Genomic DNA, 27,116 nt, shown 5'->3' on the forward strand with positions numbered 1-27,116 from the left:
AGAAGTACTCAAATAAAATCTATCAGTCTCTGGAAAATATTTCATATACAAAAAGGAAAACGACTGAAATTGTCCAGTCACTAATATCAACAGTCATAGATCTTGTGTATGTTAACGAAGAATCGAAACAGTTGCTGTGGTTGTTGTGGTTTTCAGTCGCAAGACTGGTCTGATGCAGCACCCCATGCTACTCTACCCTTTACATTCCTGTTCATTCCTGAATAACTACTACAAACATCAGTCTGGATCTGCTTTCTGTATTAATCTCTTCGTCTCCCTCTAGAATTATTACTCCGCAAACTTCGATACAGAACTAAATGGCGATGCCTTGATGTCTCAGAACGTGTCCTATTAACCTATTCTTTCTTCTTTTCTCCCCCCCCCCCCTTTCTGTTCAGTTCCTCCTCATTAGTTACGTGAAATATCCGCCTAACGTTAAGCATTCTTCTACAGCACACTTTAAAAGCTTATATTCTCTTCTTATCTAATCTGTTTATCGTCCATGTTTCACTTCCATACATTACTGCACTCCGTACTAATGCTTTCAGAAGAGAATTCCTGACACTTAGTTCTGGATCCCATGTTAACAAATTTCTCTTTTTACGAAAGGCTTCTCTTCACATTGCCAGTCCACATATCCTCTCTACTTCGGCCATCATTAATTATTTTACAGCCCAGATAACAAAACTCATCTGCTACTTTAAACAACTCATTTCTTAATCGATTTCTCTATACCACCTTCACTTGATTTCATTCACCTATATTCCATTATCCTTATATTGCTTTTGTTGATGTTCATCTTGTATCCCCTCTTCAAGGCACTGAACATTTCGTTCAACTGCTCATCTAGGACCTTCGCTGTCTTTGAGAGAATTTCTATATAATCGGCAAACCTTCAAGTTTCTATATCTTCTAACTGGGCTTTAATTCCTACTCGAAATTTTTCTTTGAATGCTGTTCTGTTCGTTCAGTGTACAGACTCAGTAACATCGAGGACAGTCTAAACGGCTGTTTCACTGTCTTCTGAACTACTGCTTCCGTTTCTGTAGAAGTTGTAAGTAGATTTTCGCTTCCTGTGTTTTATACCTGTTACCTTCATAATTTCAAAGGGAGTATTCCATTCAAAATTGTCAAAATCATTCTCTTATTCTACATATCCCATAAACGTAGGTTTTTTTCTCTAACCTACCTCCGTCGATCGTAGGGTCAGTATTGGTCGCATGTTCTTACATTTTTCGAAAATCGAAACTGATCTTCTGTGAATAGTTTAACTCCAGTTTCTCTTTTCTTGTATAGAGAACTAACGTTAATATTTTGAAATAATGACTTTTGAAAATGAAACACTGATGAGCCAAAGGAACTGGTACACCTGCCAAATATACAGTAGAGCCCGCGCGATCACGCTGAAGTGCCGCAGCACGAAGTAGCATGGACTCGGCTACTGTCTGAAGTAGTGGGGAGGGGGGGGGGGGGCAAACTGACACAATGACTCCTGCAGGGCTCTCCATAAATCCGTAAGAATACGAGGGTATGGAGATCTCTTCTGAACAGTACGTTGCAAGCTAACCCAGATATGCTCAATAACGTTCATGTCTTGGAAGTCTGGTGGCCAGGGGAAGTGTTTCAACTCAGAAGAGTGTTCCTGGAGCGACTCTGTAGCAATTCTGGACGTGTGAGGTGACGCATCGTCCTGCTGGAATTTCCCAAGTCTGTCGGAATGCATGGACGTGTGAAGTGTCGCACCGTCCTGCTGGAATTACCCAAGTCTGTCGGAATGCATAGTGGGCATGAATGGATGCAGGTGATCAGACAGGGTTCTTACATACGTGTCACCTGTCAGTGTCGTATCTAAACGTACCAGGGATCCCATATCACTCCAACCGCACACGTCCCACACAATTACCGATTCCTCCACCAGGGCGGACAGTCTTCTGATGACGTGCAGTTTTCATGGATATCCATCGACTAGATACAATTTGAAACGAGTGCCGTTGAACCAGGCAACATGTTTCCAGTCAACGGCGGTCCAGTATCGGTACTCACGTGCCCAGTAGAGGCGTAAAGCGTTGTGTCGTGTAGTCATTAAGGGCACACGAGGCGGCTTTCGGCTCCGAAAACCCCTGTCGATGATGTTTCGTTGAATGGTTCGCACGCTGACACATGCTGACGGCACAGCACTGAAATATACAGCAATTTGCGGTTGAGTTCCACTTGTGTCACTTTGAACGGTTCTCTTCCGTCGTCGATGGTCTCGTTCTTGCACGATCTTTTTCCGGCAGCAGCGATGTTGGAAATTTGATGCATAACCGGATTCCTGATATTCACGGCACATTCGTGAAAATTCCGAACAGGAAAATCCCCACTTCATAACTACCTCGGTGATTCTGTGTCCCATCGCTATAGCTCTCACTTTAGCACCACGTTCAAACTCACCTAAATCTTGATAATATGCATTGTAGCAGCAGTAACCCGTATAGAATGCGTCAGACACTTGCCGCCTTAGGGAGGCGCTGCCGACCGCAGCGCCGTATTCTCCCTATTTACATATCTCTGTATTTGAGTACGCATGCCTATATCAGTGTCTTTGGCGCTTCACTGTAGTTTGGTAATTTCAAGGCAGTCAGCAATTGTTTTCTTTGCAAATGGAATTATTATATTCTTCTTGATGTTTGTAGTTGTGTCGCCTGTCTCATACATCTTGTATACCAGATGGAAGAGTTTTGTCATGGCTCGTGTTCCCAATGCTAACAGTAGTTCTGACGAAATGTCGCCTACTCTGGGGGTCTTGTTTCGATTTAGCTCCTTCAGTGCTCTGCCAGTTCCTCTCGCAGTATCATGTCTCCCATCTCATCTTCATCTACGTTCTCTTTTGTTTCCACTACACTGCCTGCAAGTTCATCTCCCTTGTACAGACCCTCTAGAAACTCCTTCCATCTATCATTTTTGCTTTTTTGCGTAGGACTGGTTTCCCATCTGAGCTCTTGATGTTCATATAGCTGCTTCTCTTTTCTCCAAAGGACGCTGTAATTTTCCTATAGGTTCTACCTATCTTTTCCATCGTGATATATGCTTATGAAGCCTTACGTTTGTCCTCTAGCTATCCCTGTTTAACCATTTTGCTCTTCTTGCCAGTCTCACTTTTTAGACATTTGTAATCCCTTTGGCCTACATAATTTACTGCATTTTTATGTTTTCTAGTATCATCAGTTAAATTCAATATCTCCTGTGTTATCCATGAATTTAAACTTGACCTATTCTTTTTGCATATTCGCTCCTCTTTCAGCTCTCCAAAGCTGCCTTTTCGTCTTCTACCGCATTCCTTTTCCCTGTTTTTTTTTCAATCGTTGCTGAATGCTCCCTCCGAAACTCTCTGCAGCCTCTGATTCTTTCAACTTATCCTCTACCCATCTCCTTAATTTCCTACCTTTTTGCAGTTTCTTCAGTTTTAAGCTCATAATAAATAAATTGTGGTCAGAGTCCTCTGCTCCTCTAAATGTCTTACAATTTAAAATGTGGTTAGTGAATCTCAGTCTTACCATTATATCATCAATCTGAAATCTTCTTGTGTCTCTGGTCTCCTCCACATTTATATCCGTCTCTCATGATTCTTAAATCAGGTGTTAGCGATATTTAAATTGTGTCCTATGCACAATTCTATTAGTCGGCTTCCTCTTTCATTCCTTTCGCCAAGTTCATACTTGCCTACAATTTTTCCCTCTCTTCCTTCTCCTAATATGGAATTCCAGTCACTCATCACTATCAATTTTTCGTCTGCTTTGACTATGTTAATAATTCCTTTAATCTCACCATACAATTCCTAATCTCTTCATCATTTGCGGAGCCAGTTGGTATACAAACTTGTGTTGCTATGCTGAGTGTCGGCTTCATGTCTATCTTGTCTACAATAATGTATTCACTGTGATATTCATAGTAGCTTACTCGCATTCCTGTTTTCTTATTTATTATTCAACCTACACCTGCAATACCGCTATTTGATTTTTTGCTAATAAACCTGTATTCACCTGACAAGAAGTCCTCTTCCATATGGCACCAAACTTCACCAACTGCCACAATAACTAACTGTAACCTAGCCATTTCCCTTTTCAAATTTTCTAATCGACTTGCCCGAGTAAAGGGTCTAACATTTCACCCTCTGATCTGTAGATGGCACTTTTGTTTCTCTGGATGACGACATTGCCTTGAGTAGTCCCCATTCGGGGATCCAAATATCTGACTATTTTATCTCTGAAATATTTTACCCAAGCGGATGCCAACATCATGTAATTATATGGTAGTGCTGCATGCCATTGGGAAAATTGCGGCTATGGTTTCTGCTTGCTTTCAGCTGTTTGCAGTACAAGCAAAGCAAGGCCATTTTGGTTAATGTTACAAGGCGAGATCAGTCAGTCATCCAGACTGGTACCCCTGCAACTACTGAGATAGCTGCTCCTCCTTATCAGGAACCGTATGTTTTCTCGCCTCTTAACAGTTACACTCTATTATGGTCGCACTTGCAGTACAGCAAACCAGACGAATATTTAAGTTATGTGATAGAGGACTTAGGGTCTTTATGTAAGGACTTTACAAAAGAGGACTATGTAGTTATAGTAGCTGGGGCGGGAAACAGTTTAGACAGGCATGGGACATATGAAATAGGTGGAGACCTGGAAAAGATAGCTTCTGTGACTCGTGGCACCAACGTACACTTCGTTGAGCTGTTCCAGCGTCATGATCGACCACACCTTGGAGTTGTGTGGCGAATCAATGTAGGGTTAGGGATGGCTCTGAGGACAGCCAACATTGCTCATGTTTCTCTGATGCCTGACAGGACTATCAACAGAAGGGCTTTCGCTAGGCATGGCCTAGACATAAACAGGACTGGGAAGGGAAGATTGGTACAGCTGATTCATGAAAGCATAGGGGGTGGATCTCGGGCCACACGTGGTCAAACACCTGTTGTTATGGTTAGGAAAAGTAAGTCTTTTTTAGGATAAATCCAGATAACAGGTTCTCTTGCATAAAGTTGAAAAAATACTGAAACGGTCACTCACAAGGCCGATTTTAGCACTCCAAATATCACACATACCACATGTCACAAAAAAAAACCATTGGAAAGAGTAATGACGTCAATAAAACTGTTCAAAAATTAAAAAATAAAAAGTCAGTAGGCACAGATGAAGTAGCAATGAGTGTACTGAAACAATGCATAGAGATTATACAAGGCCCTGTAAGAAATATAATAAATGAATCCTTCACATCAGGGGCATTTGCAGAGCAGTTAAATCAGGGTAGAGTTGTACCTTTGCTTAAGAGAGGTAATGCAGAAGACAAATAAAACTACTGGCCCATTTCCCTGCTGTCACCATTCTCTAAAATAATAGAAGCAATTATGAAAAACAGATTGATGAATTACCTGAATAAATGCAATCTTTAAGCGAACGACAGTTTGGTTTCTGAAGTGGAACAAATACTGAATCAACTGTAGTAGAATTCCTAAAAGTTGTACTTGACGCTCTTTACAAAAATGATGGTGTCACAGGCATATTTTTGATCTTCCTAAGGCCTTTGATACAGTCGACCATAAAATTTTATTAAATTAGAAGCATTAGGAATAAGAGGGGTAGCTAATGACTGGTTTCGATCATACCTAGCAGATAGGGTACAAAGAGTAGAATAACACATACTTCAAATAGGTCTAAGCATTTAGTGAAACACATATCAGAATCACAATACATTAATATAGAGTTTCCGCAAGGTAGCATATTAGGACCAATACTATTCCTGTTATACGTCAATTACTTTCCCAGTAGTGTTAATCATGGTGTAAAAATTCTCTTCGTTGAAGACAGCAATACTATAGTCACTGAGAAAGGAAGAGAACTCCTTGCAGAGAAAGCAAATGAAGCTCTCAAGGAAGTTTACAGTTGGTCAATAAGCAACAAAGTGACATTGAACGTTAAGGAAACCAATGCCATGAATTTCAGTTTGAAGAGGGAAATGACAATGTTAAATTTAATGTAGGTGGCACGCCTACAGACTGTATAACAAATGCTAAATTTCTAGGAATGAATATTGATTCTCAGTTGAAGTGGTGTGAACTCACAAAGGTACTTACAAATAGAATGTCATCAGTGTGTTATGCCCTTAGAATCCTATCATCAGTGTGTAACGTGCACTGTCCTTTAGTTACATACTATTCATATGTACACTTAGTTCTTAGCTATGGCATTCTTTTTTGGGGATCAAATGCACAAAATATGAACACAGTTTTTAAATTCACGAACAGAGCCACAAAAATAATAACAACAGTTAGCAGTCGAGCTCATTGTATAGATCTGTTCAAAACACTGGAGGTTTTAATTGCTCTGTGTGAATACATTTACCAGTCAGCTGTACACTTAAAAATAACATTTGTAATAAGTGCATTAACAGCTCTGACCCTGACCATGAAACAAGAGCTAGACTCAACTTACATTTACCAAGAAAAAATTAATATAAAACTCAGAACAGCATTTTCTACCAAGGAATAAAACTGTACAATAATTTAGTAAAAGAGATTAAGGAAACTGCAAAAATACACTTATTTGAAAATACAGCTAAAAGTAGCTGTTATTCAATACATTTCATACATTGAAGGATCACTTAGATAAAACGGATTAGTGGTATCATAAAAAAAAGTTTTTCAAATATACAGTAATAATAATTATAAAACTTCCAACATTCTACATAACACCTTCACACTATGGTTTTTTTCCTTTTGTTTTCCATTTCTACAAAAACTTACCCCCACGCTATGCTTACCACTATACTAACACCTCTTCCTCTTTCTGAGCTCAACATCTCACTCATTATAGAGGGATACTGATTCGATACTAATACAGTTTTTCAGGATAGCAAATGGGAAGTTTCAACAGAAAATGGCCCAGAGATCACCAGTGTGTGTGTGTGTGTGTGTGTGTGTGTGTGTGTGTGTGTGTGTGTGTGTGTCTGTGTATGCAATGAGTGAAATGTCATGAAACAATGTGTGTGTAATGTGTGCAGTGACTGATAGTGAGATATGAGTGAAAAGTGTGGCATTACATTATTTAATCAGTTATTTGTAAAAAAGTGTATTGTAAACCGGGAGTAAATCTAATGATTACCTCTAACTAGAAGTCTGTAAATGTATATAGCATAGCTTATCTTAAATGAGACTAAATTTGTAAATACTTTGACATGTTCTATATCGATCTAAACAGATCTCTACAGATGAATAGAGCTACTGCTACTACTATTACTACTACTACTATCTGTATCGCTAGAGATGGAAGCCTTTCCACCGACGGCAAGGTCAATTTTTATGGTTCATGTTTAGATAACACAAATTCATAATACTGTAATGTAAAGACAAAAAAGTTTCTTACTACAATTAGCAGTCACATATTTACTGAGAAGCCCCATCGAGAAACTGTGACAATCAGTATGTAGCACCTGGGGTGAGACAGACAGAAGGATGACTCACCTGCTCCCCGTTGATGAACCAGGCGAGCTGCGCGGCCGGCTTGGACCTGCCCGAGGTGCAGTTGACCCTGACAGTGTCGCCCACCTGGTAGCGGGGTCGGCCGCCCGTGATCCGGGGACCCTCGTCTGGCAGGGCTGCAAAAGAGCAAGCGTCCACATTACACCACACACACAAATACCTGGACCACCTTTCCTCTTGTGAAAGTAGGCACGCCAGACATAGAAATTGGTCATCCTCAGATGTCGTGGCAACGCAGTCTAATGCAACCTTCAGGCTTTATAACAGCTTTAGTAAGGCCTAGGAACCCACACTCTCAATGTAACAATCCAAAATGTAAATAAACGACCTGAATGAAACTTGACAGGTGTGTAGAGGGGTCAAAATAACGTAATATGTATTGCTTCGTTTAGGCCAGTTTCACTTTTAAGGGATAAAACACATTCCAATATCTTTGAAATCATAATATTAAAAAAATGTGTTTGATATAAAATTTTAAAAGTAGTTAATGTTCCTGGAAGCTGTATAATCAACTTTTATAATAATTTGAAATTTTGGAAAATACTTCACCATCATTAAACAATTTTGAAAAATTAAGCTGCGTGGAATGGCCCCGTGGTTAAGGCGCCATGTCACTGATTGCTCCCGCTGGAGGTTCGAGTCCTCTCTCGGGCATGGTTGTGTGTGTTACTCTTAGCATAAGGTAAAGTAAGTTTAAATAGTGTGTAAGTCTGGGGACCGATGACGTCAGCAGTTTGGTCCCTTACGAATTTACACAAATACATTTTTCTTCTTCAAAAGTGAACACTTTTGTTAGAACATAAATTAACATAGCTTTTACACCACACACATCCAGCTGCAATAAAGCTTCTTTCTGAAATACCATTATAGGAAAAAAAGCTGTACACAATGTTCTGTCAAAGTATTTTCAAGATATTTAATTAAAATAGACAATCACATGGAAGAAGCCTGGAGATACTGACAGCTTTCAAATAGATTATATAATGGTAAGACAGAGATTTAGGAACCAGGTTTTAAATTGTAAGACATTTCCGGGGGCAGATGTGGATTCTGACCACAATATATTGGTTATGACCTGTAGATTAAAACTGAAGAAACTGAAAAAAGGTGGGAATTTAAGGAGATGGGACCTAGATAAACTGAAAGAACCAGAGGTTGTACAGAGTTTCATGGAGAGCATAAGGGAACAATTAAATGAATGGGGGAAAGAAATATAGTAGAAGAAGAATGGGTAGCTTTGAGGGATGGAGTAGTGAAGGCAGCAGAGGATCAAGTAAGTAAAAAGACGAGGGCTTGTAGAAATCGTTGGGTAACAGAAGAAATATTGAATTTGATTGATGAAAGCAGAAAATATAAAAATGCAGTAAATGAAGCAGGCAAAAAGGAATACAAACGTCTCAAAAATGAGATCGACAGGAAGTACAAAATGGATAAGCAGGGATGGCTAGAGGACAAATGTAAGGGTGTAGAGTCTTACCTCACTAGGGGTAAGATAGTTACTGCCTACAGGAAAATTAAAGAGACCTTTGGAGGTAAGAGAACCACTTGTATGAACATCAAGAGCTCAGATCGAAACCAGTTCTAAGCAAAGAAGGGAAAGCAGAAAGGTGGAAGGAGTATATAGAGGGTCTGTACAAGGGCGATGTACTTGAGGACAATATTATGGAAAAGGAAGAGGATGTAGATAAAGATGAAATAGGAGATACGATACTGTGTGAAGAGTTTGACAGAGCACTGAAAGACCTGAGTTTAAACAAGGCCCCTGGAGTGGACAACATTTCATGGGAATTACTGACGGCCTTGGGAGAGCCAGTCATGACAAAACTCTACCATCTGGTGACCCTCAGACTTCAAGAAGAATATAATAATTCCAATCCCAAAGAAAGCAGGTGTTGACAGATGTGAAAATTACCGAACTATCAGTTTAATAAGCCACGGCTGCAAAATACTAACGCGAATTCTTTACAGACGAATGGAAAAACTAGTAGAAGCCGACCTCGGGGATGATCAGTTTGGATTCCGTAGAAATGTTGGAACACGTGATACAATACTGACCCTACGACTTATCTTAGAAGCTAGATTAAGGAAGGGCGAACCTAGGTTTCTAGCATTTGTAGACTTAGAGAAAGCTTTTGACAATGTTGACTGGAATACTCTCTTTCAAATTCGGAAGGTGGCAGGTGTAAAATACAGGGAGCTAAAGGCTATTTACAATTTGTACAGAAACCAGATGGCAGTCGAGGGACAGGAAAGGGAAGCAGTGGTTGGGAAGGGAGTGAGACAGGGCTGTAGTCTCTCCCCGATGTTATTCAATCTGTATATGGAGCAAGCAGTGAAGGAAACAAAAGAAAAATTCGGAGTAGGTATTAAAATCCATGGAGAAGAAACAAAAACTTTGACGTTCGCCGATGACATTGTAATTCTGTCAGAGACAGCAAAGGGCTTGGAAGAGCAGTTGAACGGAATGGATAGTGTTTTGAAAAAAGGATATAAGATGAACATCAACAAAAGCAAAACGAGGATAATGGAATGTAGTCGAATTAAGTCGGGTGATGCTGAGGGAATTAGATTAGGAAATGAGACACTTAAAGTAGTAAAGGAGTTTTGCTATTTGGGGAGCAAAATAACTGATGATGGTCGAAGTAGAGAGGATATAAAATGTAGACTGGCAAAGGCAAGGAAAGCGTTTCTGAAGAAGGGAAATTTCTTAACATCGAGTATAGATTTAAGTGTCAGGAAGTCATTTCTGAAAGTATTTGTATGGAGTGTAGCCATGTATGGAAGCGAAACATGGACGATAAATAGTTTGGACAAGAAGAGAATAAAAGCTTTCGAAATGTGGTGCTACAGAAGACTGCTGAAGATTAGATGGGTAGATCACATGAGGAAGTATTGAATAGGATTGGTGAGAAGTTTGTGGCAGAACTTGACCAGAAGAAGGTATCGGTTGGTAGGACATGTTCTGAGGCATCAAGGGATCACCAATTTAGTATTGGGGGGCAGCGTGGAGGTTAAAGTCGTAGAGGGAGACCAAGAGATGAATACACTAAGCAGATTCAGGAGGACGTAGGTTGGAGTAGGTACTGGGAGATGAAGAAACTTGCACAGGATAGAGTAGCATAGAGAGCTACATCAAACCAATTTCAGGACTGAAGACCACAACAACAGCTAATCAATCCTTACTATTCTAATTATTTTTCTTAGTTAGTCTTTTTATGTGTTAACCTGTACTTTACATTTGCAAGTCATGATTTCCTGTTTTTTTCTTAGTTTCCCAATTCGTATATATGCCTAAGTTTATTTAAAACAATGAATAACGCATTATCATGAGAAAAATCATTACAGCAGTGATTATCCATTAATAAATGTTTAAAATCTAATGTCGTTTTACACATCGCTCATGAAAGGAACATTTTTTCTTCACATAATACACATGATGGACAACAATATAAAACAGAGAGCAGCAGGATCGTCAAATTGTGGTGGCTGATCTTCTAAAAATTCTGAATTATAACAGGCGTATTTCAGGACATTGGAAAACGTTGGTGAAAAAACTAGTTATGTATCTTTTATAACACAGTATAGTTACACATGGATGGATGTGGCATGAAAACTTGTTTATGTTTTCCTAAAGGTTTTCACTTTTCAAAACTGATTAATGAGGGTAGGTTATTTTGCTAAATTTCAATGTATTGTATTGTACATATATTATATTATACAGTTTTCAGGAATGTTAATTAAATTTCAATATTTACTTTTTATATTCATTATTTACAGGATATGCGCCCTAAATCTATTATGCTAAATTATCTTTGGATTGTGTTTGACCCCCTGACAGTGAAACCGGTCAGAAACGAAAAAAATATGTGTTTAATTAGTTTTATCCTTCTACATACCTGCCAGATTTCATAAAGATCGTTAAATTACCCGTGGGAATGCTCCCTTGTTAGTCTGATTGAGTGGAGGATGGGTATATCCCACAATTAAGCGATGCTTTTGCAGGCACAGCAACAGTGGACACATGTGCTTTATCGTGAACCGTGGGCACATCAACGAGCCGGGAGTCGGCCAGAAGGGGAGAGGGGGAGGGGCAAGGAGATACTGGGTGCCAACCACGCACGGAGTGGAATGTAGGGAGGTATAGGGGGGGGGAGGGGGAGCGATGAAAGAGGTGTCGCAGCACTCTGTTCGTTAGGGTACCTGATTATGGCCACCTGATAGTTGGCCGGAATATTGTGCCCATTGGACACTAACATCCAGCGATTCACCAGCGAATTACTTCTTCAAATCACTTATTATTAGGTCTCACAGAGCAATAACATGATGCAGATGGACCGACTGCCATGTCTCGCCTTCTGTTCTAAACAGTACCAGACATTTTAAAGGGTTTAAGATAGGGGGATCTCACCATTCCAGTCGACGTGTGGCAGGGTGCCTGAGAATTCGTCAAATAATAAGTGTATGTTTTAGCTTTGTGAACAACGCTGTTGTCGTCTTTTCCATACAAAGCATATTCGCCACCAAGCTGTTCAATGAAGGTCACCATCCTCTATAAAGTTAATGGCAGCCTGAATGAGTGGCCAGAATTCAGGGTACAGAAACCAACCCCAGAACACCATAGAGGCCTGAAATAACCTGATACATACTGTGTGTTAAACGCCCAGTTAGACTGTAAGTCCACTCATCGTATTATATCATCTGATGAGAGCAAAAACACTGACTTGTTGGACCACACTAATTTCCTCCAGTCCCCAACTCTCAAGTTTCTGTATTGTTTGAACGATATCAGACGTGCACCTTTAACGGCCACAGTCAGCAATGGGCGTTACATGAACTGGGTATTATTTGTTTTTCTTTTCTTCCGTTTTTTTCCACAGGACAACATACATACACCAACTGATGAAAACTGATGTACACCCTTCGCATACACAGGAAAACACTGAAACCAATATAGCGACTTATTTTTCTCCTTTACCCCTCCAATCTGCTTTTGCAGTTCCTTACCCACCACTTACAGATGCGCTACACACACGTATTATAGACAAAACGTGATATTTCGTTTGTGAGGTCATAATGTTCATAGTTTCTTTATAATTATTCAAGGTATTTTAAGTGCGTTAAGAATGTTTACGCATTGGTCCGTTTATTTGGGGAACGCTAGCCAACATCTTCATGAATCATACATAAAACTTAATATTTGAAGATAGAATGACAAGGAAAAGCTACACTGTTAGCTGCTACAGATATAGGGATGATGTAATAAGAATGGTAGAAGCACTTCACAGCACAATGCTATAATTTCACAATGACATAAAAAGTCTACCCAAGAATATAAAGTTCACAATCGGAGAAATACAAGTAAACACATTCAGTTTTCTAGACGTAATCATAAGAATAGATCTTGACAACCACACTTCTGGTGTATACAGAGAACCCAAAATAGGCACAATAATAAATGCTACCTCAAACCACCCACAGAACAAGCTGCAGTCCGTTACGTGCTAAACACTTCTTATGACCAAAAAAAGCTATCTTCTATAAAACAGACAGCATTAAAAATGTATACAAAGTAAAGCTAACAGATAAACTATATGAATCAAGAAACATTCACTAGAAAATGGCACACAAAAACGAATCACAATAACTTGACGTGGAAAATAGGTGATGTAGTTAAGAAACGAAGTATAAACACTGCGTACAAAAAAAAAAGTAACTCAAAACAGAAACACATCCCAGAAATGTCACCAGTATCAGGCAGACATCTGATATCTACCACCTCATTTACAGAGACTTGGAAAGAATCTACAGTGGAATGGCTGGCAGGACATTTGACACAGGGTATTATGTGCATATCAAAGCTTGGAATTACAGAACAAAGCACACAACACTTTCGGAGAGCCGTAAACAGGAATACCATAGGCAAAGCACAACAGAAAAAAATCATAAAAATCAGTAAAGACATACATCTTCGTTTTCAAGGAAACTTCGGTATCTACAAGCATTGATGCACAGTTAAGAGCTCATTACTAGATAATTAATGGAAACAAGTCACCCTATAAAACAATAGAACGTCACATAATAAGAAAGAAAACCACTTCCTTTTCGCATGCCTCACTCTCCCTCACCCCGCTTCCTGCACCTCCTTTCATTTCATTTCGTACTCCTCATCACGTTTCCTCCAGACCACTGTCGAATGCACTTATTTGGGTTCAATGTTCAACAATCTACCCCACCCCACCTCCTCGCCATCAAGGTGTTCAGCTCCTACTACTCTTTCATTTCTTTTACATAATAAATAAGTAAATAGTAACCAAAACCAAACGTCACAACACGCACGTGACGAATTGCGGAGAAAGAGAACCTTTTTAGGAGAAACGGAACACTGTACAAAAGACACGAGACGCATTTATCCAGAATGCTACAAAAAACATTAGCAGTGCTGCATTGTGATGCGTTTGACATCAAGAATCTCATAGTCCTACAAAGCAGTTTGGGATCATGCCTGAATCTACAGCGTCAAATGAAGGAATACCTCAAAAACGTGCAAGCAAACGTAGTTTCCTGACGTGAGTGAAATCCAGGCATAAGATAACGTAAGTAGAAGCGCCATCTGTTGCAACACTGTCTTTTATTCTGGAAAGCAAGTATCTTCCATTACACACGACTAACGCTGTATCATTTCAATAAAACGAAAAACGTTTTCTTCTAGTTCTAAAGATAGGCTTAAAATGCCTTCACTGGAAGTGATGTTTTTATAGCTACGACAACACAAATTAAACATTGCAGGAGGGCATTTGCGATGTTTGGCTGCAACTCAGAGAACAGGCGTTAGCAAACGTGGACATGATGCGAGAAATAAAAAATTTTGAAATATGGGCACAAGTGATAGGATATACTGAACCATATTAGACTGATCTACACTGTGGTACGGATGAAAAGTCGACACACAGCAATCCGGGAAGGAGCGACTGTGTTGTCCGCCGACACACAGCAATCCGGGACGGAGCGACTATGTTGTCCGCAACATTTCATCTCTCGTCATCATCATCATCGACGTGTACGTTGCCAAGTCAAGCAGAAAAAAAATTTACTAGGCGGTCGAACTATCGGATACAAAGCCTTGCTGCCAATAAAACCACACCACCATTTCATTTACTTTTTACCATCAAGGTTCATGGTCACAACTTGCTTCACAGTGTAATATTTCTGGCTTATTCATCCATCATGTTAGGCTCCAGGAAGCTATTCCCAGGGCAGTGGAGATGCAAGAAGCATAGAGATGACGCAGTGTGGGATGAGGTACCGGTGACAGATGTTAGATTCGGTACCATTCCCGTGAGAAAGACCGCCTCCATGATGCTGCTGCTCTGTGATTGGCTGCTGTGTTCGGCGGTAGGGCGCTAAAACGTTAAACTTTAGTTGCTATTATTAATTAAACCTGTCATCCAAATTACTTCATTTTCTAAAAATAAACATGTCTCAACAGCCAGCTATCAATCAGTGATTTCAAGGTTATTAAAATCGCAGTATTACTAAAACAAAGGACTGAAGATATTACTGCCGATGCACTTCGGTGGCGTTCGAGTCACGCCTTGCTGGCTTGGCGCGCGAAGTGTCTCAGGCAGTCCGGCTCTCCAGTTCTGACCGTTCCAGTAGACAGACATGTTGTCTGTTATAGCAGTATTGGTTTCATGCAATTTTATTTACTACAGTTACGACCGTCGCTAGGTACAGACGTGTTCTCTGCAATTGTAGTATCTGATTCATGTAATTTTATTCTCCAGTTCTGACGGCTCCAGTAGACAGACATGTTGTCTGTGGCAGGATGTATTTCATGTTATTTTAGCCAGATATGATGACTGTGGAAAGATATGTTCAATACGTTGTGATCAAGAATAGTTTCTCGTGTCTATATCAATAAAAACGCGAGTGGCATCCCAAATGAGTTATAGTTTATTCGTAGCAGCAGTTCCTTGCGAAGTTAATTTCAGCCTCAAGAAAAAGAATCCACGAGCTGCGTGCTTTTTTTCTGCGCGGGGGACATCATCATCATGAAGACAGCAGGTTAGTCAAGTGTACAAGAATTTATGTATTCCACACAGGGCAGTAGAAACAACTAGGCACCTCACGTGTACTGCATGCACAGTACAAATGTGCTCAGTGACACGTCATCTGCAGTAATGCAGAGCAGTTAAAGAAGGATGAAAGTATTAACACTATCTCACTTGTATTCCTCTTTTCTTGCCGTAAGAGGTCATCATTAATTAAAATATTAGTATACACTCTATAAAGTTTTTTTTTCATTAATTGCTGAGAGTAGGGTGCTAGTAGGGTACTGACTTCTGCGATGACGGTGAGTGCTTCAGGCAGGAGGAGTGTAATGGAATAGTTGAGACTTCATTGATGGCAACTGCCCATCATTGATGAGCCTTCCACGGCTGTGATAAAGAGGGGGAAGCCAAAAACTGGAAGCTAGATGAGGTCTTCATGCCTTTTATTTGCTTGTCAATGTTAGATGTTGGATTCCTACTTCACGTTTTGCTACTGACATACCAAACGTATTACTCTTTCGAGAAAGCAATGTACCCAATGCAGACGCATTTCCTCGGCAGCAGGAATGTTCTCACACACGTAAATCTGCGTGAATGCACAGGTCCTCATTCCTAGAGCTGCTCAAATGCTTCAAATATCGTGCCGGAAATTACGATTCTGCCGGTGGGCAGCCCGTAGATTCACGGACAGTGGCATTGGTATTCTGAAAGCACGGTTCCATTCATCTAGCGTCTTGTGCAGGACGGAGGTGGAAATGGCAAATTGATATTGTCTCCATTTATACGTGTCCGTCATTACCTTAGTCCGTGAATGGGTTATGATCATTTTGTTTGTATCTGGAATCCAGGGCCTCAGTTACATCAGTTTCTTGGCTCTCAAATGAGTTTCATTATTCAGGAAGCATCAGTAGTGTTTCTAAACGAGGTTTTGAATTCTTTATAGATATGTGGCTACATAATTCAAGCTTTTCGCTGCATCATAGATTCCTTACAAGCATACTTATTATTATGTTAGATTTGTACTGTTATTGATTACTGTGTCATACAACTTCATTTTCAAACATCTGTTAGAGGTACATGTTGTAAACAACTTCGGTGATACACGTATATCGTCTCGGCCTTTCCGGAATCCTGCACTTAACGCGCTGCGGTTTCTAATCAAGAAAAGTGATCTCTCTGTAATAATCGAGAGAAGTACGATCTTTGGAATACTTTAGCTCAAGCAAACGCCTCTTCGAACAAAAGAGGAAACTGGTCGAAATAATCTAGTTGGAATCAGCTCACTTTCATTATTTTAGCAAACTTCCTTTTTCTTGAGTATGAGCCTATTAAAATCTTTATTAGAATCCAGAAAACCTGAGAAAATATTTTTATTAATGTTTATTACATAATACAAGTGTAGCAAGTCTTAAAGGTGCGGTCATTTGATCCTGAAGTCGGTAGCATTAATACAGGAACAGAAAAAAAAATAGCTTTGAGAAAAGTTATTTATACAGAGAAATAGCTACGAGCTGACAAACTGCTACGTAAAGTTTCCACAGTGGATGACACAGGGTGTAATGTCAACAGTTTGTTCTATACTGAATAGTTTTATTTTAACATACATAATACTGGACGAAGGCGTGAAAGTTTTAATACAGAATTTCGGCTTATAAAGCAACTGCCTGCCGCTAGTCACAGTTTTCTCTTATCCCCAGAACAATGTCTTTCGGGAAATAATTGCCGTTGACAGGTATGTTTTCTTTTAATATGTCATTTATTCGTAATGTTTGCCATGCATGTGTATAAACACACATAATTTTGTTATCAATGACGGACCTTTCCATAACGTTAATGGCGAAATATGAATAAAAGTTATAGCTACGATTTCTTTGCAATCCTCTTACACATATACTCAACATATTAAACACTACCTGCACAACGCACACAGTGCACAGCATATGTTAAAACTAAAAACACAAAAGATTCCTTACAATCATACTTATTATTATGTTAGATTCGTACTGTTATTGAGTACTGTGTCATATAGCCTAAAAAGTCAAAAAGGGTATTTATCCTAGGTATCAAGCTACAGATGGTTAACACTGTATGGAAACTATACTTTAGCGCTGAGCGTCTTTTTGGTGCGTATGCAGAAACATTATTTGCGTATGTATTATTTACAAGTGCACTTCCTTCTATGCAGAATTACTACTGGAAAATCACTCATTGTCGATCATTTTCTATAAAGATTTCGATACTTTCCTTAAATAAACAATAAAAATAGTGGTTCACAGAAATGTGCCTTATAACTAATATGCAAGAAAATAATGATTCAGAATACTGCTGTACATAACGATATAATGTGGGTGACCGCTGCCAAATGTCTTCGTGCCTATAGCCTATACTCAATACCCTATAGTACGTTTCTCGTTTTAACATGTACTATGCACTGTGTGGTCTATAAGCCATGTTAACAAACATGTGATTTTGCATAAAAGGACTACAAGAAATCGTAAGTACAACTTTTATAAAAATTTTGTTATTAATCTCATGGAGAGATCTGTCATTAACTACAAAATAGGTCTTGTTTGTATATGATTTTAAAAAAATGGTTCAAATGGCTCTAAGCACTATGAGACTTAAATTCTGAGGTCATCAGTCCCCTAGAAAACTTACTAGGGATATTTTGTCATATTATCTGTTTTTCTCTACTTTCTCCACCCTTCTCAGTGTTTTGTTTAGGTATAGGACCATCGGATCGTGGGATCGAATTAATGTTAACGTCAATCAACCAAGCAATATTAGAATATGACAACAAGGTGTAAATTAGTTACGAATGGGATTGTTGTGTTCAAACCTTGTCCCCAGCCACGCCATTGTAGAAGGAGATGTTTCTCAGGTGGCACCAGCATAGTGTGCCTAATCTGAACCTCACGGTGTCCCTCAGTGAGCTTGGCTGTACGAACTACCTATTCTTAGAGGGTATCCTCCACTGTGCTTTCTCGGAGACCAAAAAAATTCGTAGAAGCACTCTCTAATTCCCCTCTGGTTGCAAATATCAAATAGTGCTCGATCGTATGCATGTTCACTATGTTGTTGCGGAACAGTTGGCCACTTTAATATGAACCGGCTTCCAATACAGTGGAACCAGTCTGGTGCACAGTCGCTTCATTTGGACTCCATTCACGCCGTGAGAGAACGCACGAACCTACTTTACCTGCTGTAAACCCACGAGCCTCAAGATTGCACTGACAGGTGCTCCATTATGCACTATGCTGATCAGGTAAAAATTGCTGCATTTTCAGCCCTTACCATCGACGTGTCGTATTCCTCATGACCAGCGACGATCTCTCCTGTATGATACATCTTATACTTGATCACGTTTCACTATACACGGCTCTCAAAGGGCTCGACCTACTATCTCAATTGATTGTTCTTGTGTTATTCTGGAGAACGACGGCTGAAAACCGCGTCGGGCCATCTTGATTTAGGTTTTCGTCATTTCCCTAAATCGCTTGAGTCAAATGCCGGAGTCGTTCCTTTGAAAATGGCACGCCCGACTTCCTTCCCCGTCATTTCCTAATCCGGTGGGGCCGTTGACCTGGCTGTTTGGTCCCGTCCCCCACCCCAGATCAACCAACCGACATTGTGTTATTTGTATTCTGCATAGGGGACCGAGTAACAGACGAGTAATATTGAACAGTTGTTTTGTGTCATACGATGCTGCACCAAGTCTACCTCCCATTCAATATTGTTTCTTAATCATCAATATAATATAAGACAGCTATTTTCTTTTTTCAAGGTCGGGTCAGTCGCAAAACGGCAGCCACAGTTAAAATCAAAAATGTTTTGTTTGCAACGTTTAGCACAACTTCGAAATACTTCTTCACATTGTCACTGCTCAGACTTATACATTCGTCATAGTGTGGTACAAACTTTAGAAAACCCCCATTTCAAAAGGCGCCAACGTGTCTTTTCCACCAATTCTCTATCCTGGTCTGAAGCTTTTTCTTTGAGCTAGAATGCTGTCCTCATAAACAGAGGTTTTTCTGTGCAAAGAAATAAAACTCAGAGGGAGCCAAGTCCGGGCTATATACTGGGTGATCGAACACTTCCCATTGATAACACTGCAGGAGAGTTTGTGTTTCAGCTGCAGTGAGCGACCGTTAACTGTCATGAATGCCAGTGCCAGAATACAATATTCCTCTTCGTTTGTTCTGAATTGCCCTATGTAGACTATTTTCTCAAATCACGTTGTCCATCCGCTGAATAAAAACATATGTTGACTCTTGAATCCTTCCCTAACAGTCGGCATCATGAGCGCTTTTATATCTTGCTTCCAAGATCAAATCAAATGGCTCCAAGCACTATGGGAGATAACACCTGAGGTCATCAGTCCTCTAGACTTAGAACTACTCAAACCTAACTAGTCTAAGGACATCACACACATCCATGCCCGAGGCAGGATTCTAACCTGCACCATCGATGCACTTGGCTATTAAGCACGACAGTGACGTTATGTGGGCTGCCTGAAAACAGGCGGTCCTCTTCAGTATGATGATACTGGATAGGAGCACACACTTCAAACTTGGCGGTAAATAATATTGTTATAGCCTTCTTAAAGTCCTCATTGCACGCTCACAACTGAAATGTGCAACGTAACGCGATCGAAAGGCGTATTAGAGACAACGTGCAGCACATACGTGCAAAGAGATATCGAATTTTTACAGAGGTTTTAATTTCGCGACAGACTGGAGCTTGAGACCGAAAATAGTCGTCGTATATTTATTATATTACTTTGCTTGTACGCTACTTGTTTGCAACCTTCCCCCTGTCGCTTATTATGTCATTTAATCTGACTACGAGGCTCTAGTAGGACAGAATTCCGATGCCTTACCGATCAAGGAACTGAATACCTGCAGGTAATTTTCCTTTATATGACAATACGGAAGTGGTGTCAGACCGAACATTTAATTAACTTAATTCATTCTACTCATCTCATCTAACAAGGAGGACAGATTCAGAGAAACTTTTCTTGCTGTTGCCATTCTGCTTTCTATACCCTTTCTACCTGGGTGGTAGTATGTATGAGGTATACGTATGTTTTTCGATAGTACCCGCCTTTAGCAAAACCCAATTTTATTTTTTAACTCAAACATGTTTAACTTCAGTTTCAGCAACTTCAGTGGGCTTTTATATTTCATCTGTTAAAGATAAAGAGTGTTTTTTGCTGTTTGTCTACATGTAGCTATTAGTTTTCAAATCGTAATTAGTGATTTTTGAAAAAAAAACACACACACAAATCATGAAAAAAAAGGAATAAATAAATCCTAAAACCTACTGTCACCCTCTCTCTCTCTCTCTCTCTCTCTCTCTCTCTCTCTCTCTCTCTCTCTCTCACTCTCGTCCTTTTCACACACACACACACACACACACACACACACACACACACACACACACACACACACACACACACACACAACTATTACAGACACCTCCAAAAGATTCAGAACAACCGCCAGGAACAGCTTCAACTGTTCCAGTCTCAACTATCTTCTTTTTACACCTACAACTGTTCCACTACCCGTCATATTTGTTTTTACACCTGGTAAACAGTGAAACAGTGACAGTGGCAGAGACAGTGGCAACTCAACATATAGTGTGTGACAGTGATGAAGATGAATAAAAAGAAAATGTACTTGAAAGATTATTTAAATAGACACACACACACACACACACACACACACACACACACACACACACATACATATAATTAAATAATTTCAGGCACAGAAATAACAAGTTTTCAAATCGTAGCTTTTGGCTTAAACAATTTATCTACATTAAGGTAAAAGTGGTTACAGATGCAAACTGTGGAACAAAACGGTCACTGTAGAAACAGAACACATCAGAAAAACCACACCATGTGGTAAACAATTATGAATTCATAATTTATGTGTTTTTTCAAATATCTGTAATTACGATTTAAAAACTAATAGCCACATGTATACAAACGCTTACCATATAACACTGTGACGAAATGTGCAACTCTTCTTTGGATCTTCTCTATCTCCTCCGTCAACCCGATCTGGTACGAATCCCACACTGATGAGCAATACTCAAGTATAGGTCGAACGATTGGTTTGTAAGCCACCTCCTTTGTTGATGGACTACATTTTCTAAGGGCTCTCCCAATGAATCTCAACGTGGTACCCGCCTTCCCAACAATTAATTTTATATGATCATTCCACTTCAAATCGTTCCGCACGCATACTCCCAGACATTTTACAAAAGTAACTGCTACCAGTGTTTGTTCCGCTATCATATAATCATACAATAAAGGATCTTTCTTTCTATGTATTCGCAATACATTACATTTGTCTATGTTAAGGGTCAGTTGCCACTCCCTGCAGCAAGTGCCTATCTGCTGCAGGTCTTCCTGCCTTTCTCTAAAATTTTCTAATGCTGCAACTTCTCTGTATACTACAGCATCTTCCGCGAAAATCCGCATGGAACTTCCAACACTATCTACTAGGTCATTTATATATATTGTGAAAAGCAATGGTCCCATAACACTTCCCTGTGGCACGCCAGAGGTTACTTTAACGTCTGTAGATGTCTCTCCATTGATAACAACATGCTGTGTTCTGTTTGCTAAAAACTCTTCAATCCAGCCACACAGCTGGTCTGCTATTCCGTAGGCTCTTACTTTGTTTATCAGGCGACAGTGAGGAATTGTATCGAACGCCTTCCGGAAGTCAAGTTAAACAGCATCTACCTGGGAGCCTGTATCTAATATTTTCTGGGTCTCATGAACAAATAAAGCGAGTTGGGTCTCACACGATCGCTGTTTCCGGAATCAATATTGATTCCGACAGAGTAGATTCTGGGTTTCCAAAAACGACATGATACGCGTCCCTGTGTATCACAACACGTTATCCCAGTGCGGTAGATGCAAATTTCATACCTCTTACATTTTGGTTCCAAAATAGCAAAACTTATCTCCCACTTTAACCACCTCATTTTCTCGTGTAAGTCTCCAGGCTTCCCTGTTAGCCTCTAGGAGTACCTGCTTGTCACTCAAATTACTGAGTGACGGAGCAACCCCCACGCAGTCTGCAGGACGAGGTGATGGTGGGAGCGTGACTGCACCACTTGCCACTGGCCACTGGCCCCACTCCAGCCGGTTACCTGGCGCGTGTGGGCGCCCGTGTTGCGTTTGCTCCAGCGCTTGTACCGTGTCACGCTGTGTCAGCGGCTTGGCGAGCGCTATATCTAGTGTAGCGGGCGGCGCGCGACACGCGACCCGGCGCTGTCAGACAGCCGCCGCCCCAACACGCGCGTTGCGGTCCTCGTCTGATGTGCAGGGGCTCCGCTACCTAGCCGTCAGGGCCGCCTTTGTGGCGGGTCCCCGCTCGGCGGCCGCCTGTGCTTCAAGACGGGGGTTATTACTTGTCGCACTGTGCAGAGCACCCTCCGCTTGTACACTGACATCGAGGAAGACAGCACAACGACGCTGAACCGTACGTGTGATCCATCAAGCTTCGGTTGTCATCTTGTAAAATCCAAGTTCCATGATTACTATGCCGACCGGGGTGGGCGAGCGGTTCTAGGCGCTACAGTCTGGAACCGCGCGACCGCTACGGTCTCAGGTTCGAATCCTGCCTCGGGCATTGATGTGTGTGACATCCTTAGGTTAGTTAGGTTTAAGTAGTACTAGGGGACTGATGACCTGAGCAGTTAAGTCCCATAGTGCTCAGAGCCATGTCAACCATCTGAAACGATGACCTCAGAAGTTAAGTCCCATAGTGCTCAGAGCCATTTGAACCACGATTACTATTTAGATTAACGCAGGAACTTCTGTGCAATCATGCTACGCATGAAGTGATAACAGGTGTTCACCAGGGAAGCCTCCTAGGACCTCTGCTGTTCCTGATCTATTTAACTGACCTGGGTGACAATCTGAGTAGTTCTCTTAGGTTGTTCTCAGATGATGCTGTAATTTACCGTCTAGTAATGTCATCCGAAGACCAGTATCAGTTGCAAAGCGATTTAGAAAAGATTGCTGTATGGTGCGACAGGTGGCAGTTGACGCTAAATAACGAAAAGTGTGAGGTGATCCACATGAGTTCCAAAAGAAATCCTTTGGAATTCGATTACTCGATAAATAATACAATTCCCAAGACTGTCAAGTACCTGGGTGTTAAAATTACGAACAACTTCAGTTGGAAAGACCACATAGATATTATTGTGGGGAAGGCGAGCCAAAGGCTGCGTTTCATTGGAAGGACACTTACAAGGTGCAACAAGTCTACTAAAGAGACAGCTTACACTACACTCGTTCATCCTCTGTTAGAATACTGCTGCCTGGTGTGTGATTTTTAACAGGTGGGATTGACGGAGGACATCGAAAGGGTGCAAGAAAGGGCAGCTCGTTTTGTATTATCACGTAATAGCGGAGAGAGTGTGGCAGATATGATACGCGAGTTGGAATGGAAATCATTATAGGAAAGAGTTTTTCGTCGCGGCGTGATCTATTTACGAAAATTTCAGTCACCAACTTTCTCTTCCGAATGCGAAAATATTTTGTTGAACCCATCCTACGTAAGTAGGAATGATCATCAAAATAAAATAAGAGAAATCAGAGTTCGAACAGAAAGGTTTAGGTGTTCGTTTTTCCCGCGCGCTGTTCGGGAGTGGAATGGTAGAGAGATATTATGATTGTGGTTCGATGAACCCTCTGCCAAGCACTTAAATGTGAATTGCAGAGTAGTCATGTAGATGTAGATGTAACACTCTCGCCACAGTACCACATCACACCGCCAGAGCAGCCATAACAAGAGAGTGCACATCACTGGTGAAGTGGAGTATTCTACATTTTTCTGCTTTATAATGGGACCAGCAGTTTAACATCTATATCTGCATCAGCATGTGCGTCTCCAGCCATACTCTGTACTCTCCTAATCACTGGAAAGCTCGTGGCTGAGAGTAAAGCACGGTCCAGTTATATTATCGTGACCATCGTCTTGTAAAGAATCTGTGATCCCACCAACATAGATGCTAGTATCCGACACTCAGGTCGATAGTGCACAGGAGTCGATTGTCGAGCGCTGCACGAGGCAGTGAGACGAGTGTCGAATGTACAGTAGTACTGGAGAGTGTCGAGTGAGAAGAGCGGGAGAGACGGCAAGAATGGTGGTCGAGTGAGTTGTAAACCGTAAAATTCACCGGAGTATGACGAGTGAGCGCGTTCCCCTGATCGTCGTGGGGTTGACCCTCCCTAATACCGATCCGCGAGTGATATGAAACAGAAAGTGACAAGTGGCGAATTACGTGTTTCGCGTCAACCGCGTCGGCCAGCAACAACCATGGATTGCAGTGAGGATTGTTGTGAATGTTAACCATCATCACTGCGTGTGACGAAGTACTTAAAACAGCAACCAATAAAAAAAATATAACCGTAATTAGACGTGTAAGTCGAAGGTAGCAGCTGCCTCAGAATTTGTGTGTTAGTAGGAAATATATATCAGTTGTACATCGCAACCTTTGCAGACCTTAATAATAGACAAACTTTCAATCATTCCACTATTCAGTTGCAGAACAGCCGCACCCGGTTGAAATACCCCCGAAACCACAGCAGAAAAACCGATAGCCTTTCATCCATTAAGCACACGGTCATATAATTATAATAATTAATTGTTTGGCGGCTTCGGTAATCACTCAAAACCCAATAAAGATTTTTAAACGGGGGTGTTTCAGTCCCAGTTCGACGTCATTGTGGAATATTCGCCCACAGAAGGCAGGTGGCACCTCTGGCACTGGAGGGTTACAAAGCGTATCTGGGGGACGAAGAGTGAAATCGTTGTCGCAATGAGGAAACGGGACGATTTATCTGACGTTCAGAAGCGAATGATCACTGGCTTTCGTGCCGAAGGTGGAAGCATTTTGAAAACGGCTGAGTTTGTAAACTGTACGTGTGCCGCCGTCTTCATAGCACACCGTGCATGGAGAAATGGTGCTATCCATAATCGGAGGAGAGGGAACTGTTGAACAACTGACCGCCTATATGAACCAAGCGGCTGTCACCAGTGGTGACAGTTCAGCCTAAGGGCCGCCGCAGCAGGCACCTGTTTCATGCACCCACACTGACTGCTGTTCACCAGCGACGAAGGCTGGAATTTGCACGCCAGTGCCGCAACTGGATGTCCAGATCGGCGACAGATGGCATTTTTAGACGAATGGCGTTTTATGCTGCTTAAGACGGACGGCCATTGACGTTTAAGGCGTGAACCGTCTGAAAGCAAATATCCTGCGACAATCTTCGGGAGGGTCCAACCAGAAGAGGGAAGCTTTATGGTCTGAGGAATGTTTTCGTGGCATACCCTGAATGACCTCGTTATTCTGGATAGCACAGTGGATCAACACAAGTAGGAATGTCTCCTTTGGAACCACCTCCAGCGCTACATGCAGTTTGTTTTCCTCGGCATGAAGGCAACTACCAGCAGGACAATTCAACGTATGACATAGCTCGTAATATACGTGCGTGGTCCAAAGAGCCACTGGCTGCGTTTACCGCACTCCCCTGGCCATCAAATTCCCAGGGCTTTAAATCTAATTGAGAATTAGTGTGACCAACTAGACTGGGCTCTTCACGCTACGGCTCTTCAACCGAGAAACTTAGCGCAGCTGGCCGCGGTGTTGGAGTCGACATGGCTCTATAGACCTGTCGGTGCCTTCCAGAGCCAAAGTGCGTCTCTTCCTGCACATCTGGTAGTGATCTGCGCTGCGAAAGCTGGTTATTCAGACTCTTAACAGTTGGTCACGTTAATGTGACAGTACACTACATTTCCCATTGCATCAGTATAAGGGTCTTCTGTGTCCAGTTCATGGATATAGAGCGGGAAAATGCTTGAAAGCGTATGTCCGCTCTGTAATTATGGTTCAAATGGCTATGAGCGCTATCGGAGTTAACTTCTGAGGACATCAGTATCCTAGAACTTAGAGCTACTTAAACCTAACTAACCTAAGAACATCACACATAACCATGCCTGAGGCAGGATTCGAACCTGCGACCGTAGTGGTCGCGTGGTTCCAGACTGTAGTGCCTAGAACCGCTCGGCGTACCCCGGCCGGCGTTCTGTAATTAGTTTAACCTTGTCTTCCCAATCCCTATAGAGCGATACGTAGCGGACTGCAACAAATTTCTAGGTTCACCATTTAAAGTTGGGCCTTGAAACTTATTAGAAAGGCTTTCAAGGGACATATTGCTTCCATCTTCAACGCTTTGGTGTTTTCATTCTTTCAAGATCTCTGCAACTCTCTCCCATGGGTCAAACAAACATGTAACTATTCACGCTGTCCGTATTTACATCCTTTCACTATCCCATGTTAGTCTTATTTGGCACGGGTCCCACATATCGGAGATCTGTTATGAGATGGGTAAGCAATTTCCATTAAAGAGTTATTCAATTTCCTTAATGTTCTACCACCGACCGTGTGAAATGGCGCAGTTTCTAGCACAATGGACTAGTGTTCGGGAGGGTAACGATTCTAATCTACTTCCA

At 41.2% G+C, this 27,116-nt stretch overlaps 1 protein-coding gene across 2 annotated transcripts in view; it reads right to left on the reverse strand.

The window, feature by feature from the left end:
* LOC126278445 (uncharacterized) overlaps positions 1-27,116 on the reverse strand; it is a 1,166,048-nt gene that overhangs the window by 44,838 nt on the left and 1,094,094 nt on the right. For both annotated transcript variants that reach the window (XM_049978561.1, XM_049978562.1), the window contains exon 4: positions 7,502-7,635. In XM_049978561.1, the coding sequence (XP_049834518.1) occupies positions 7,502-7,635 (134 nt within the window). The remainder of the gene's footprint in view (positions 1-7,501; positions 7,636-27,116) is intronic.

This window comes from Schistocerca gregaria, chromosome 6 (genome assembly GCF_023897955.1).
Source record: "Schistocerca gregaria isolate iqSchGreg1 chromosome 6, iqSchGreg1.2, whole genome shotgun sequence".
In the NCBI taxonomy this organism is placed as follows: Eukaryota; Metazoa; Arthropoda; class Insecta; order Orthoptera; family Acrididae; genus Schistocerca; species Schistocerca gregaria.